Genomic DNA, 17387 nt, shown 5'->3' on the forward strand with positions numbered 1-17387 from the left:
TTGGGGTTGTGTTTGCACTGCATGAAAACACATACGGCTGGGTCAACGCCATAGCGAACTGATCAATGTTAAATTCTACTGAACATGCTGTAGATTAAGAAAAGGGGGTATGATTTAAAGGTCTTGTCATAGACAACAGCGTAAAACAATTAAAAAACTGTTCTTGCGTTATAACCTATCGATAACGTATACAAGACAAAAAGCGACCGTTCAACAAAGCTGTCGGCTCAAAGATTGATACCTTGGAATTCATTTTGGATTAAAGAAAGGTAGTGTATACATTGGAGACATTCAATTTTTAAATTTTACTTGTAGGTTCTTGTTTTATCGGATATGGAACAATATTTTGTGAGCTTTGACTGTTCGTTAATTCATAGGAAAAACTGAGGACTTATTTCTTCATCTTTGGGTATGGATATAAAAAGATATTTCCGTTTATGTATGGTTCATGTAACGATGGTTTCTATGATTTCTAATATTTTTTATTGGTTTTTTTTTATATGAGTCATCGATGTAAATTTGATTTACATTGGGTTAAGTCTTTGCTATGTTTGATCAGCCAGTTGATATACTTAATCTTCTTATAACAAAGGATATATCCAAGAAATATTTGACATTGGTTTTCAACTGTAACTACAGATACATAATGCATAATTGAGTAATGTCGATCGAAACCCAAAATTGTTTACATTGAGAATTACCCGTAGTTATTTTAACTTTAGACTAGATAGCTTTATCCGCAAATCAACATAAAGCCAATTTTCTTGAAGGAAAAACTTGCATGAATATAAGAGTCCCAATGACGTCAACAAACAAAAAACTTTGAGTATAGCATTTGGTAAGAAAAGGTCAGAGTCATCCACAAGAGGAAGAAGCTACCATGTCGGTTCTAACAAAGGACGAGATGGAGTTAATCAGGGAAGATTTAGAATGCATCAAGACCCTGCCCAACCCCCCAAAGGCCATCCAGGTCACACTGGAGGCGGTGGCCCTCCTCCTGGGATACCCACCGAGGCAGGCACGGGTAGGTATCCACCGGAACAACTCTTGAGATTAGTCGCTGTATTGGGAGTGCTGGGTGGTCTTCGTCAATTTCAGACTGTATTGATCTCCTTTAAAAGAAGAGCTCTATATAAAGATATAGGGAAATACTCAAAACTAATAAAAGCTAACATTTATGAATTGTTTCTTTACTACGTGATCCTTCATAGCTCAGCAAACACATCTACAAATTAAGGATGTTGTTTACTCAGGGTTTCTCGAATCCGGATTGTTAAAAAGTTCAATATCATGAGTAAAATTTGTTTTAATTACAAAAAGAATTTACGAAATGAATTATTATTGACATAACAATCGATTTTTTAAATTAAATTATGGAATTAGGCTAAGACAAAGTTTGACTTTTAGCAAAACAGAGGAAATTCGGATTAATTTTTTAGATTTTGTTTTCCACTGAAATATTTTTGGTAGTACTATAATATTTAAAGTTAAGATTTTATTTGTTAGTCAACATATTTTTGCATATTTTCTGTTGGTTTTATCTTGCCTTTTCGTATATATAAAAGTATGGCACACACAACAAAAATATTGAAAAATGCTTACAAATGATAAAAGACACCATATCTCAAAATTTTGATCATTGACCTCATATAAATGTTATGCCAGCAGAGAAAGGTCAATATACTTAGTTTAATACAATAAATGTTAAAGCATTATCATCATTCAGTTTTTTGTTATATTGAATCAAAAATGGGTAGTAATTTGAAAACTGATAGAGGAAATTCGGACTAGAATGTCTTTAAAAATTGTGAATGAAAACTTAATGCTTTGTATCTATTTAATCTCACTACCATTCATAAACTGTATTTTATTTGTTAAAGAGTTAAGCAATTTGTATTTATTTCACAATTAAGAAAATCTCAATCATAGTGTAAAATTTTTATGGATTTTTCTTATATTTTCAAAAAATATTCAATGGCCATTAACTCAAAAAGTAGGTCATTGACCAACTTTTATGAAAGTGAAGAATAACACTACCATGTAAGGTCTATAACACACAATAGTTGGTTTTTCATTATCATCATTGGAATTTTTTTTCATTCTGAGTAAACTTCATCCTTAAGGTAGATTTGATGGTAATTTGTTGATCATCCAGCCTCCTTAACTTCACTGTTCTATTCATTGTTACGTGCATCTATTGTTTATTCACGGAGAAAACCGCCTTTAAATGCCTTTAGTCGTACTGATTAAACAAATGGTCGTAATAAAGCTTTCAGTTCAGTGTGATTATAGGTGTACGTATATCTATACCTGGGCATAGAATATATGACTGCGTGTTTGTTGCATGATCAGATCACATAATGCCTAAAGTTGGTGTTACTTACAAAGCATGTTTTATCCCGATTTTCCAAATTTGCCTTCCTCTGTAAGCAAGTAAAAATCTTACATGATGTATGGTTTTGAGACTAAAGTACATACCCAGAGGAGTTTTGTCGAACAAGGAAAGATTATATTGATTTACTAATATGGTTGTAATCATTCAAGTTCTTGAACGATTACGAGTGTCCAATCTTTTCGATCGCTGAAACGGTACATTTAGTTGGATGATGCTATCTTTAAAGGGACTTGGACACGATTTGACTTAAAATTTTTAAATTATATTTTTCTATTTTCACTGTTTATACTGATAAATATAGAAGTTTATGATGATATGTCAAAATTTGAAAGTCAAATATCAAGTTATAAGCAAGATACAGCGTTCATAATTCTATGTTTTGTAAACAAAGCTCGAATATTGTCGTTTTATACATATGCGTTGTATTGGTGTAAGTTTCAATCAAATGTATCTTTCTTTTGTTGATAATAGTATATATGAAGATATTGAATTAGTTTAAATTGTTTTTTACATGTCATTTTGTCTAAGAAATGGTAATTCTCTACATTACATTTTTTGTAAACAACTATAAGACTCGAGCTTTGTTTACATAACTATCAATTCTTACCTCTGTATCTCGCTTGTAACTTGACATTAACATTCAATATTTTGGCCAATCATTTAAAATGCACCAGTAAACCATTTTATACATAAAAAATAAAAATAAAATTTTTGATCTCAAATCGTTTCCAAGTCCCTTTAACAAGCATGCAGTAGTTTATTTAGACTTCGATATCCGCTGTGTGTGCTGTTTTTGAGTCTTGTACAATACGACTAGATAGGATGTTCAGTGCTTTGTACGATTTGTGTTGTGGCGAATTATATACGAATTGATTTATATATAGCATATAATGAACGCGTTGTGACCTTTCTACGACTGTTTGCAAGATACGATTTTCTTACAATTATGCGATATTATAGGTAAACGATAGGAGTTCTGCAGTTCGTTCATAGTTAAACGGTTACTCTGTCGTAATTTTAATGTCAGAGTCCAGGACTGCGTTTTACAAAAGAACTTACGACTTACGAGCAAATTAATGAATGCTAATTTATCACCAACTAATCAATGATTTATTCTTATGGAAAATAGAGTTATGGGAATTGAAATATTTGTAAACAAATGGTTTTATGTCAATTTTGTTCTTTAAAGATAAGTTTACGAGACTGTTAATATTTACGACTTTGTCTAAGTTTGAAAAGTGCAGCTCTTGATCGTATTGTGGAGGCTGCTCTTCTAGCTCTTCTAGCCATAATGGACTTTAATTTTCGTAATTTCCTTAGCTCACTTTGGATATTTGTATTCAATAATAAATCCTGGAGACGAACGCGACCATAAAATATATCCTACTTTAAATAGATTCTTACAGAACTCGATGTATAGGATGTAAAGAAAATTCAGTGCAAGTGTTAACTTCTCACACTAGGTAATTTATTGACATGTTTTTAAACCTCTACACAGAGAGTAACGAAGTAAAGGTGATAAAGTAGCTAATAAACTTGTCTTTAAAATTCTATAAAGCATTAAAAAAAATACCCCTGTTTGCTGATACCTTTCATAGATAATGCTAACTTTGCGTTAAATCCTTTTCTCCTCGTCTTAAGCCCATTCGCAGGAGTACTTTGCCAGAACACATTGCGTACACCACTCCACACATTTGATTTACATGTTCATATAAATATCGTTATCTTAAGAGCCTGTAGTTGTATTGTAATAAAGGAGGGGGTGGCTTAAAAATGTTAAGTATAATTGCGACCTCTGTCAAAATGTACGCATCACGAAAATGGAGTAAGCAACAATTTTCCGTGATTATCATGATAATAATAAATAAATAATAATAAAAAACTCCATTAATTTATAAAAAAACTGCAATGTTAAAACGAGACATGGTTGCCATTTTTTTTTTTGCTTATAAGTTTAACATAGACTGTTATTCTTTTTTATTTAACACAGAACTGGAGTTTCATGCGACAACTATGCAACAGAGGTCCCCTGTTGAAAAAGATGCAGGAGTTCCAGTGTGAAGATGTAGAGCTGGCCTCGGCAAAGAGGGCCAGAACCCTCTTATCTTCCTACAACCGGGAAACAATAATCAAAATAAGCGTCGCGATCGTCAATTTGTTTAACTGGGTAAGTACACAGAGTAAAGACTCCAAGTTCTCCTGAGAGAGAGAGAGAGAGAGAGAGAGAGAGAGAGAGAGAGAGAATAATTATATTCTTTGGTTTTCTATACTTTTTCGAACATTTGCAATGCGTTTGAGTCATTAATATTGCAGTTTACAGATTTGTTTCATCTTTGTTTCTGTAGGCCGAAAGTACCATGTCAGAGGTGGATAATTACTTGAACACAAGGATGGAGCTAAATAAAGCGAGGAAATCATCGAACAATCGGAATAACAACTGAATGTTGACTAATACTGACTACTTTTGACACTATCTACAAGCAATCTCGAACTATTCTAGTCATTCTGATTATCTGAAGTTTCGTTGTCTTGACCAATGTTTGTTCCTCCATGTTTTGCATCGTTTCATTCACGGACCGGAAGTTGCTGCAAAAATGCATTTACCGATCGGAAACTGCTGTAGAAGTCATTGTGTATACTCTTTGTGTTAACTGTTTAATGAATTTACAAATCAATCACACATTTTACCTTTTTTGCAAGATAGGATACATTTAAAATAAATTTGAATGAGACTATGGTCTTTTATAAATGATGATCAATTTGCTTTGTTCAAGGTTCTTTTCATTTAATAATTGAGCAAATTCAAACAGTTGCTCCATTTATTTGATATTGGATAGTGACTTGATTAGAGAGATAACTCTAGATTGGATAAATTACAATTCATGTATATACAGTGGAGCCTCAGATATCCGGACGCCAGATATCCGGACGCTTCACTTTCCGGTCGATTTTTATTGGGAACGGAATTTTTACACAATTATTTGTCTCGTTTATCCGGAATTCCGCGTTCCGGATCCGGACGGTCAAATTTTACCACATAATACAGTTTTCCTTTAAATTCTAACCCATTTAACCGGACGGTCACATGTGTTCGGGGCACAAAAGTTTTTTTATGCGCGAGTGAAAATTGGTGTAAAAACATCTGACACTGGTTGTTGGTTTTAAACAATGCCTTCGTCCGGTAATCGGGGTCACCTGTGTCACGCTATGTACTCGCCCGAGGATATTACGATAACCATGGATGCGACATGTTTAATTGTCGCCATTTAACTTATGAACTGTTATTGTTTGATTAAAATGTCATGAAAATTGTTTAATTTGTGTTTTAAAAAGTCATCTATTGATTGAATTAAAATTCTATTAATCGTAGTGTGATTAGATCGTTCGTACGCCTATTCATTTTAAACATAATTGAAATGAAATATTTGATAATTTGAGTTCTGTTAACGATAGTTATTAAGACCGCTTGGGATGTTCAGGGTATCGACATTAATTTTATAGCGTGTGTTCAATTAACAGTGTAATAATAATTTTTGCCAAACATGGCGTGGACGAGTGTTCACGCTACTTGTAAATATCGCTTGGGTGCAATTAACTCTATAGAAAGATGGATACGTAAAATTAGCTTGGGTAAGTTCTGTCAATGAAATAATAGCTTGGACAATTATCAATAAGGGAATATATACAGATTTTCATCCATTTTCAATCAACAAATGTTGAGCAGCTTCAAACATGTCAACACCACCGGCCAAGAGAGCGAATGTAGTGCTTGCTTTCCTGTGGAAAAAACATACATGTACCTTAAATAATGTTTTTAACAAAATTTTGTTTTGTTAAATTTAAAAAAAACTCAACTTTTTTTTGTAGTGCTTTTGTAGTGCTTATGGCTATCAAAATAAAATATTTAATTGTATAATTTATTTATGAGTTATATTTCCATAAATATTAAAGGTAAATATCACAATTCAGATATCCGGACGCTTCACCTATCCGGACGATTTGGCCTGGGGACAAAAGTGTCCGGATAAGTGAGGCTCCACTGTATCCGTTTAAACACACTCACAGTGAAACGCGGGTTATGTATTTTTTGCATTGCTCGTTACTCTTACACCCACTTGAAAACCAAAAAAATGCAATCTTTTGTATTAACAACAATGGTTAATAATATTGAAATCGTGATATGACGTCAGACTTTCATGGATGGAAGAAAAGTCACATTTTGCAAAAATCACATATGCGCGTGAATGGTTCAACTTGCATTTATAAATATTAGGATACTAGTCCTGGTAGATTTGGATAAGTTTTAAAAATTATACCAAATAACACTTAGACTATCCTTTGAGAAATAACACCCCTCCATATACACATATTGTAAATCTTCTAAACAGTTCCAAATAATTTATTTTCAAAGTCTGAAAATTCACAAAACTTCCATTTATTCTTGAATTCTATAAGCATTTCGAAATGAACATATGCCATACCAGTGTAATGATAGAATTGGCATTTAGTATAAATGATTACAAAATAATATAGAACCTCAATAATTTAGATATTAGAAATGACATTTCAAATAAATAGATAAAAGTTATAATTGTTTTAACCTTATATATGCATGGTCCAAATTTTGGCCGATTATTTCAGTCGCCATTTGCTAACTCATAGGGTGAGTATGGAATGTTTCTAGTAAGCGGGTATCTGTGGTTATACATTTCCATCTTATTTCCTTTAGAGCATTATTTATTTTTAAATTATGTGCGATTTTGAAAAGCATGTTGTTTACAAATATTTAATTTGAGTGTGAAAGTGTGATCGAAATTTGAAATTCTTTTTTTTTTGCATGTAAGTATTTTTGATAAAACCAATTTGAGCTAAGATATTTTTTACGCAATTACTACAACATGATTAATAAAGGATATATTCATATTTCAATAAATGTAATATACAAATTTAATTCCCCTCTTCTTTCAGAAGAACAATGCAGAGGGTTTTCCTTCTTATTGCTATTGCAATTTTAGCCTTTGATACACGTCACAAAAATGCAGCTTTCAGTATGCCGCACTCCGCGTATAGACCACGTGCTGTTCAAATGTTCCGAAGAGAAAACGAACAAAAACCGAGAACGTTTGAAGATCCAGAGTGCTTAACTCAGCTAAAGAAGGATGGAATCTCGCTTGTCAATTACGGAATAACCCAGATCAACTCTTCCATTGATTTGACCGGAAGATTCTATGAAGCTTTGGAAGATCTTTACTATTCCGACGAAAGTATAATCAAGAACATTGTCTTGGAAAATTTAGAAAAACATGATAGTTCTGGCTCGAAATCTTTCAAAGTCGGTCTAAAAACCAATTTAGAAAAAGCGATCGTTTACCCATACACAAGGTTGTTATACGAACCTGTTAATATCTGTCTGCGAAGCCATATCTGCGGCAAAAAGGAACTTACCGAGAGAGAGAAGTACTTAGGCCCGTACACTGCTTATCTTATGGCAGTTCTAATGTATTCCGAAAACTTGACTGTAGAGACAAATCAAACTTACAGGCTTGTTAGGTTCAATTCAGCCATAAGAGACCAGTATGAAGTTGGAACAAAGTTCATTTGGACATCATTTACATCCTCGTCCTCTTCTAAAGAAATATTTTGGGGAGATACCAGATTCATTTTTAACAATTCTCGGACGCTTATTACAAGCCCAAGACGTGTTGCTCCGTATGCTTATTTTCCTTTTGAGGAGGAAGCTTTGTATCCGCCTACTGCGATGTTTAAAGTCACGGCAAAAGAGATCGGAAATTATTATACTTCTATCTATGTAGATTTAGTTCAGGGATAAAGTATTTCAAAAAGACAGACCCTTTTACAACGTTCCAAAACTAATTAGATGTGAAATTGTAACGAACATTAAATGTTAATTAAACCATTATTTAAGGTATCCCACTCCTCGTTGTTGTTGTATCAAGAAGAAATTCTTGAGAAGTGTATCATTGAAATCTGCAGACAAAACATACTGTATAAAATACAAAGAAAAAGGGGGGGGGGGCAGTTTTTATCCCTCTGAGTTATGGTCCATTTAATTTGACCTTTATGCACTGCACTTAAAATGCAATTTCAGCCTGATAAGAATTTGTTGTCAGCAATTTTGTTTAATTAAATTCATTTATTCAAATACTAGTATTGTTTTTAATTATTCACAATGGTCACACTGAATAGAGGGATTACGAGAAAATTATGTACGTATTTGCATTAACATTTTTGTGACCTTTTGCACTTAAAATAGACAATTTCTATAATATTTACAATTTGATTTGGAAGGAAATCTTTTTGAATATCAAGATTTCTGTAAGATTTATCCAGTTTGCCTAGATATGTATTCAGTATCATTTTGACATAATATAACATGGGGGTCAATGATAACAATTTTGAGATATGGGGTTTCAAAGTTCGATAAATTTGGTTTAATAATTCAGACATTTTATATGTATTTGCATGATTTTCTGCTAAAAGTCTATTACTCTCATAAGATTTAATTTTGTACATGTCACACAGAACCTTAAGATATGTTACAAACCTATCAAATGTTAAGAATGTGAATAATGAATAAAGCATAATGAAAAGAAAAGTATATTAAAATTCATAAAATTGTTTGTCTCTGTCATTTCGTCGAAAAACCCTTCCGCACGAAAAAAAAGCCCCCCCCCCCCCCCCCCAAAAAAATGTTAGTTTCTTGAATTCAAATGGATTTTCTTTTTGAATGTCGTGTAATTAAGAAAAATCAATCTTTCTGTGATTATAAAAAATATAAAGATCATCTGCGCATAAAATCAAAACGTGGGAAGTGAGATACTTTAAATTGTAATTAAAATGTAAATTGATAAAGAAATAAAAGTATATGTATCTGCAATATCCTTAGTAAAATAGTAATTAACCAAACCAACATAGACATCTGTACAACATAAATTTATTGATAATTCATACACAATTTTTGTCCCCCGCCGCAACGCGGAGCAGGGGCATAGAAATGCCGGGCGTCCGTCCGTGTGTCCGTGGGTCCGTGCGTCCGTGTTTCCGTCCGTCACACTTTTTTGTAAGCGCTCTCATGCCTACAAATTTTGACGGATTTTCATTAAATTTATACCAAATGTTTCGTCGAAAAACCCTTCCGCACGAAAAAAAGCCCCCCCCCCCAAAAAAAAATGTTAGTTTCTTGAATTCAAATGGATTTTCTTTTTGAATGTCGTGTAATTAAGAAAAATCAATCTTTTTGTGATTATAAAAAATATAAAGATCATCTGCGCATAAAATCAAAACGTGGGAAGTGAGATACTTTAAATTGTAATTAAAATGTAAATTGATAAAGAAATAAAAGTATATGTATCTGCAATATCCTTAGTAAAATAGTAATTAACCAAACCAACATAGACATCTGTACAACATAAATTTATTGATAATTCATACACAATTTTTGTCCCCCGCCGCAACGCGGAGCAGGGGCATAGAAATGCCGGGCGTCCGTCCGTGTGTCCGTGGGTCCGTGCGTCCGTGTTTCCGTCCGTCACACTTTTTTGTAAGCGCTCTCATGCCTACAAATTTTGACGGATTTTCATTAAATTTATACCACTATTACCTTGGTCAAGTTCGAAAATCAGCATTGGTCGATGGGACTTTGACCACAATAATGACTCCGTTTTATCAAAAAATTGACCTTGTAAGCGCTCTCATGCCTACAAATTTTGACGGATTTACATGAAATTTATACCAAATGTTTATACCACTAATACTTTGGTCAAGTTCCTAAATCAGCCTTGGTCGATACTAGTATACTGCTTGACTGGCGGGGGACCCAGGAATTCTATTCTTGTTAACATAGAGACTTAACACATGGTAAACAAGAGGCCAATTGGCCTTAACGGTCACCTGAGTAGCATATATCCCATACACAAACTTGTCATGGAGTCTCATATATGCATCTAATTAATTAGGTTTCATACTGGAGTAGAAAAATTATAAATTTGTAATGACGACCACATTTCAAAAAGAACTGTGAAACCTATTATTTTGGTGAAAAAACTAAAAGATCTGGTCTACAAAATCATGAATTCAGTTTTCCTTTCAGGTGTGTGGGAGTAAAGAAAATAATTTTTTAACGTTATATGCATTAACATCTATACATCCATTTTGGTCCTGCCCTAGAGTCAAAACCCATCCTTGAGGGGACATGAAAATTCAAATTTCAGTAGAGGACTTCCTGGTAAACATGATTATTAGTCAGTTTTTTTATACAGATGTGTGAGAATAGAGAAGAAAATTTTTAAACATTATATGCATTAACACTATATTGCCATATTGCGCCCCCCCCCCCCCTTTCATGTTCTGAACCCCTGACCCAGGGGCCATGAATTTCACAATTTAGGTAAAGGAGATAGTGGATATCATAACCATGTATTCATTTTTTTGCCCACATGAGTGGGAGTAGAGAAGTAGATTTTTTAAGATTTAAAACATTTTTACTATATGGCCAAATTGGCCCAACCCCAGAGCCTGAACACCTAACAAAGGGGTCATGAATTTCACAATTTTAGTAGAGGCCCTCATGGACATTATTACCATGTATTCAGTTTTTTGCTCACATGTGTGGGAGTAGAGAAAAAGATTTTTAAAGATTTAAAAAAGTTTTACTATATGGCCATATTGGCCCCACCCTAGAGCCTGAACACCTAATAAAGGGGTCATGAATTTCACAATTTTGGTAGAGGGCCTCATGGACATCATAACAATGCATATAATTTTTTACAAATATATATGGGAGTAGAGAAGAAGATTTTCTAAGATTTAATACATTTTTACTATTTGGCCATATTGGCCCCACCCTAGAGCCTGAACCCCTGACCCAGGGGTCATGAATTTCACAATTTTGGTAGAGGGCTTCATGGACATCATAATCATGCATTTAGTTTTTAACAAATATATATGGGGGTAGAGAAGAAGATTTTCTAAGATTTAATACATTTTTACTATTTGGCCATATTGGCCCCACCCTAGAGCCTGAACCCCTGACCCAGGGGTCATGAATTTCACAATTTAGGTTGAGGGCTTCATGGACATCATAATCATGCATTTAGTTTTTGACAAATGTATATGGTAGTAGAGAAGAAGATTTTCTAAGATTTAATACATTTTTACTACAGTGTATATGGCCACATTGGCCCCATTCTAGAACCAGAACCCCTGACACAGGGGCCATAAATTTTACAATTTTGGTAGAGAGCTTCATGGACAACATAACCATGCATTTAGTTTTTTCTTCACATGCGTGGGAGTAGAGATTTTTTGAAAATTTGGCTTTTTTAGCATATTTGGCCCCGCCCGTGGCACCCCAGGGGTGGTAGAGCCATGAATTTCACAATTTAGATTCTTCTTACCATAGAGATGCTTCACACCAAAAATGGTAACGATTGGCCTGGTAGTTTTCAAGAAGAAGTTAAAAATGTAAAATTGTTAACGCACGACGCACAGACGCACGACGACGGACGAAGACCAATTGCAATAGGTCACCCGAGTGACTCAGGTGACCTAAAAATCAGTTTATTCGGCCTTTGCCTGATGTTTTCCAATCCTGTGATCCAATACACCCTGGGACTCCTGGACCACCGGGAAAAACTCCTGTCCACCATGGCCAGCTAAAGCTCCTCGTCCACAGGCGAAACCTCCAGGTCCAATCAGCAAAACCTCCAAGTCCACCAGCAAAACCTCCAGGTCAACAGGCAAAACCTCCAGGTCAACAGGCAAAACCTCCAGGTCAACAGGCAAAACCTCCAGGTCCACCAGCAAAACCTCCAGGTCAACAGGCAAAACCTCCAGGTCAACAGGCAAAACCTCCAGGTCAACAGGCAAAACCTCCAGGTCCACCAGCAAAACCTCCAGGTCAACAGGCAAAACCTCCAGGTCCACCAGCAAAACCTCCAGGTCAACAGGCAAAACCTCCAGGTCCACCAGCGCCGCCAAGTAAGCTATTTAAATACGATGACCCTCCAGTACCTGGACCACCGAATGAGGGTCCACCTGCTGCCCCGATAGGAAAAGTGTTGGCCCCACTATGGTCACTCTATAGATACATAAATGTATATTACGTACACTTACATGTGAAAGTTTACTAATGATCATTATTTCGGTTTAGGACTCTAGTTTGATAATGTTTAATGTTTTTTTAGTTAACTAACGCATTGAAAATCCAGGTACATGTATAAAGCTCATGCTATGAAATATTAGCTGTAATCAGTATGTAGAGATATTTCAAACGTTACCTTGGCCTCCGCCAATTAGGCCGTGCAGGAGCCCGCCGGACCCACCTTTACCCCATGCTTTCGTGGAGAACAGAAGTAAGGCATACAACACTGTCAGTCCTGTCATTCTATGAAAGAAAATCATATGAGTCAATCTTCAATAATTAAATTTTAAGAGGTTAATTTGCCAGTTTAAAACAGATGGATAAATAAATAGTTAATAGACCAAACCCCCCCCCCCCCAAAAAAAAAAACAAAAAAAAAACCACCCCAAAAACAAAACAAAACAAAGCAATTACAAATGATAATTGTTATTTGAATAAATAAAATGATATTTGAGTGAAATGTTAAAAAAAAAACCCACGTTGATCAGAAAATCAATCCATTCTATGCTAACATAGACTATCGCTGATACAAAAATCTGAACTATTATCTCTCATTCAGTTTTCTTTGCATGATACCGGTAATGGAATAAAAGTTACAGCCAATGACAAAATATTACACGACTGGTTCGATCTTTGCATATTTTGGATGGAATGCGTCTGTGTAAACAAAATTAAAAAAAAATCAAATTACCAAAAATAATAATAATAGTGTCCTTTCCGATATGTTTTATTTTTATCAAATGAAATATACAACATGACTAAGTAGTCATGTTATATATTTTATTTGTTAAAAAAAATAAAATATATCGGAAAGGACAATAGCTTCCGGAAGAAATAATCTGTAAAAAGTCGTTTGAAAATGTGTTTTGGGTTTATTGTTCGTCAAGATTCTGATATTTTAAAAAAAAATATATTGAAGAAACCTAAACAAATAATTGAGCAAAGTAATATTACAAAATAATTAATTATTTGTTCACGACGGTACTTAAACAAGTCGGTGGTTGGGGTAAAAAACTTAAATCATCTACATTTTAAGGTTTTTAAGTGTTTGTTTATCAAATTTCAAATGGTTTCTTTTTATGAATGTTGTGTTACTATGAAATAAATACCTGTCTGTGCTGATTAAATAAAAAAAAAATCATGCTCATTTTAGATTTAATGATCATGTGCGCAATGAAATCAAAACATGACGAGTGAGATATCTTAAATTAATGCAGTTTATAGAAATGTTTAATATTATTTCAGTAGGGTAAAAGGACTATATCTAAGAGGTGGATATTTACTTAAGCACAATAAAGGAGCTAAACGAAGCGAGGAATTCATCGAGCAATCGGAATAACAACTGCATATTGGCTGCTAATAACAATATCTACGAGCAATCTGGAACTATTCTAGTCATTCTGATATCTTGAGTGTCGTTCACAAGCGTATGTTCCTCCATATCTTGTACAAGGGTTATTCGGAAATTCTTGAGACAACATAGATATTTCCTTCTCTAAGTGACGAATTTAACTGAAAATTGGCATAAACCTAAACAAATAATTGAGCAAAGTAATATTACAAAATAATTAATAATTTGTTTACGACGGTACATGAACAAGTCGGTGGTTGGAGTAAAAAACTTAGATATTTAAGTGTTGGCAGACCTACATGTACTGATAAGAAAAATCAATTTATATATGTTCATTTTGCTATTTATTGTGATTAATTTGTGCGAGTTTCACTAGTGTTCCATTTGAAAGACGGAGATAGAACAAAAATATGTACCAAGCAAAAGAAATCTGACTGCGATGGTTTATTGAATTTTGACGTCAATGCGGCCAGCGAAAATACCTCAAATCGGTGGGAATCTCGGAAAAGGACCTTTTTTCTGACCAAGGAATTGCTCAGACAAAAACTATACAATGAAAAGGGGTCAACAGCTTCAGTTAATCGGGGTATATTTACTGGTTTTTTAACTAGCTTGAATTAAAACAAAGGGATCAAGTACTTTTAATTTAAACTGATTTCAACAGTTCAAAGAAATATACAGAATGTATGAAAGAGACGTTTCACAGTAAGTCGACTTTTGGGAAGAAATACCTCACAAAAAATCAAGAATGAAAAGAATATGTTACTGTTGCAATTTTACAATTAAAAGAAAAGATGAAAAATTGAAGAATAGTTCATGTTTTTCGTTCGTTTATAAGATGTTAAAACATAGAAGGAAGGAGAAACGTTAATGACGTTGCGATGATGTTGTGGTTGCTCAGGGTCAATGGATGTAGAGAAGTTTGTTAGCTAGCTTACCAGGAATAAACAAATAATGTCACTATAATTTCAACATTTTCAGGTTAATAACAGCTATTCTGATTTATTTTGTGGTGAAATTTCAATGATTTATCTTGTTACCCAACGGAGTAAGAGTAACTCAATAATTTTCGAACAACCATCGTATCGTTTCTTTCACGGATCGGAATCTGCTGCAACATTTCATTCACGGATCGGAAAGTGCTGTAGAAATCGTTTTGTATATTCGTTGTGTTTACTGTACATGTATTATAAGTATTGAGACACAATAAGATTATTTTACAAATCAATCACACGTTTAACCTTATTTTGCATAATGGTATGTTGATAATTGATGATCTCTATGTTCTGTTAAAGGTTCTTATCATTGTATGAAACCCCTCTCAAAGATGATATTAGATAGTGGTTAGATAGTGATAAGGTAGATATATATGTAACATAGATATTCTCGTTCGGATAGATTACAATTGCATTTATTTGGTACACATCATTGAAGTTAAACGCGGGGACATCTTATGTATTTTCTGCATTGCTCAAAATCTAAAAGAGCGAGATTGACACGAGAGCGAGATAAACATAAGCCTTTTGGCTTGTTTCTCAATCTTCTGTGTACTGTCATTATAATATGTATGATGAAATTTACTAAATAAATATTGTTTAAACTAAAAGAAAACAATTTATTGGATGAACAACAATGGTTAAAAACATTAAAATCGTGGTATGACGCCAGACTCCATGCATGGAAGAAGTGTCAAAACCAGCAAAAATCATATATATGCCTGTTCCTGGTTCCTCTTCCATTTATAAATTGGAGTATACGTTTCGGTAAGTTTTTAAACAAGATTACAAAGGAATCTTTTGGAAATTCATCCCTCCACACACATTGTAGAATAAAAAAAAGCTTCTAATAGTTTATTTCCGAAGTCTGAAAATTCACTTAACTTCTTTTATTAGATTATCGAAATGAACATATGCTATTAAAGTGCAATTATACAACTGACATTTAGTATGAATGCCATTTCTTGTTTTGTCCATGATATTTAAGCTATCAGATATGGCATTTCAAATAAATAGAAAATAATCAAAGTTGTTATAATAAGCCTTACATCAGTTACATGTATAGTTTGAATTTGGCCGATTGTTTCAGTCGCCATTCGCTAACTTATAGGGTGAGTATGGAATGTTTCTACTAAGCGGGGTTAGAGAAGGGGAGAGCGATGTGACTACATTTCGATCTAATTTCCTTTTGAGCATTATTCATTTTTAAAACTTGTTCGATTTCGAAAAGCATGTCGCTAAATATACTCAATGGATTCTTTGTATCATCAAATCCCAAACTTAATTATTTGCACACTAGAATTTTTTTAAAATAAAATCAGTTCGAGCTATAATATTATTACTAAAATGTGAAGAATAAAGGATATCTTATTTTTTTAATTTCAAAATTAATGTAATTTAAAATTTCAATTCCTTCTTATTTCAGAGGAGCAATGCAGAGGGTTTTCCTTTTTATTATTGCAATTTTTGCCCTTGATACACACCACAGAAATGCAGCTTTCAGTATGCCGCACTCTGCGTATAGACCACGTGCTGTTCAATTGCTCCGAAGAGAAAACGAACAAAAACCGAGAACGTTTGAAGACCCAGAGTGCTTAACTCAGCTGAAGAAGGATGGAATCTCGCTTGTCAATTACGGAATAACCCAGATCAACTCTTCCATTGATTTGAACGGAAGATTCTATGAAGCTTTGGAAGATCTTTACTATTCCGACGAAGGTATAATCAAAAACATTGTCTTGGAAAATCTGGAGAAATTTAACAGTCTTGATTCGAAGACTTTTAAATCCGGTCTAAAAACCAATTTAGAAAAAGCGGCAATTTATTCATACACTGCATTTGTATACCGACCTATTAATAAGAGTCTGCGAAGTCATATCTGCGGCAAAAAGGAACTTACCGAGAGAGAGAAGTACTTAGGCCCGTACACTGCTTATCTTATGGCAGTTGTAATGTATTACAAAAACTTGACTGTAGAGACAAATCAAACTTACAGAGTTATTAGGATGACTTCAGCCACAATAGACCAGTATGAGGTTGGAACGAAGTTCCTTTGGACATCATTTACATCCTCGTCCTCTTCTGATGGATTATTTAGAGGAAATACCAAATTCATTTTCAACAATTCTCGAACGCTCATTACAAGCCCAAGACGTGTTGCTGAGTATTCTAAATACCCTTATGAGGAGGAAGCTTTGTATCCACCTACTGCGATGTTTAAAGTCACGGCAAAAGAGTTCAGAAATGAAACAACTTATGTCTATGTAGATTTTGTTGAAGAATAAAGTACATAATGAAGACAAAACTTTTCACTGATGTTTCAGAATTCTGATTTTAAATTCATGAGTGCATTGCAACGGGCATTATCATTTGAACCTTTTACATGTATTTAAATTACAATTAAAATGACAAAATTAAAGTATAATTATGTTTGTGCAATATCCTTGATAACATAATAATTAACCAAAATAATTTAGACATAGG

At 33.9% G+C, this 17387-nt stretch overlaps 1 protein-coding gene across 2 annotated transcripts; it reads left to right on the forward strand.

Moving 5' to 3' along the window:
* The first annotated feature begins 96 nt into the window (after positions 1-96).
* Positions 97-5127, forward strand: LOC128166535 (uncharacterized). 2 transcript variants are annotated; one of them, XM_052831771.1, is made up of 4 exons: positions 97-269; positions 771-1024; positions 4386-4562; positions 4741-5127. In XM_052831771.1, the coding sequence occupies exons 2-4, from the start codon at positions 881-883 to the stop codon at positions 4834-4836; spliced, it is 417 nt and encodes a 138-aa protein (XP_052687731.1). In that variant the 5' UTR covers positions 97-269; positions 771-880; the 3' UTR covers positions 4837-5127. The 2 variants fall into 2 exon arrangements, with proteins under 2 accessions (XP_052687731.1, XP_052687733.1); XM_052831773.1 differs by lacking the exon at positions 97-269 and adding an exon at positions 276-409.
* Positions 5128-17387: the final 12260 nt, after the last annotated feature.

This window comes from Crassostrea angulata, chromosome 10 (genome assembly GCF_025612915.1).
Source record: "Crassostrea angulata isolate pt1a10 chromosome 10, ASM2561291v2, whole genome shotgun sequence".
Taxonomy (NCBI): Eukaryota; Metazoa; Mollusca; class Bivalvia; order Ostreida; family Ostreidae; genus Magallana; species Magallana angulata.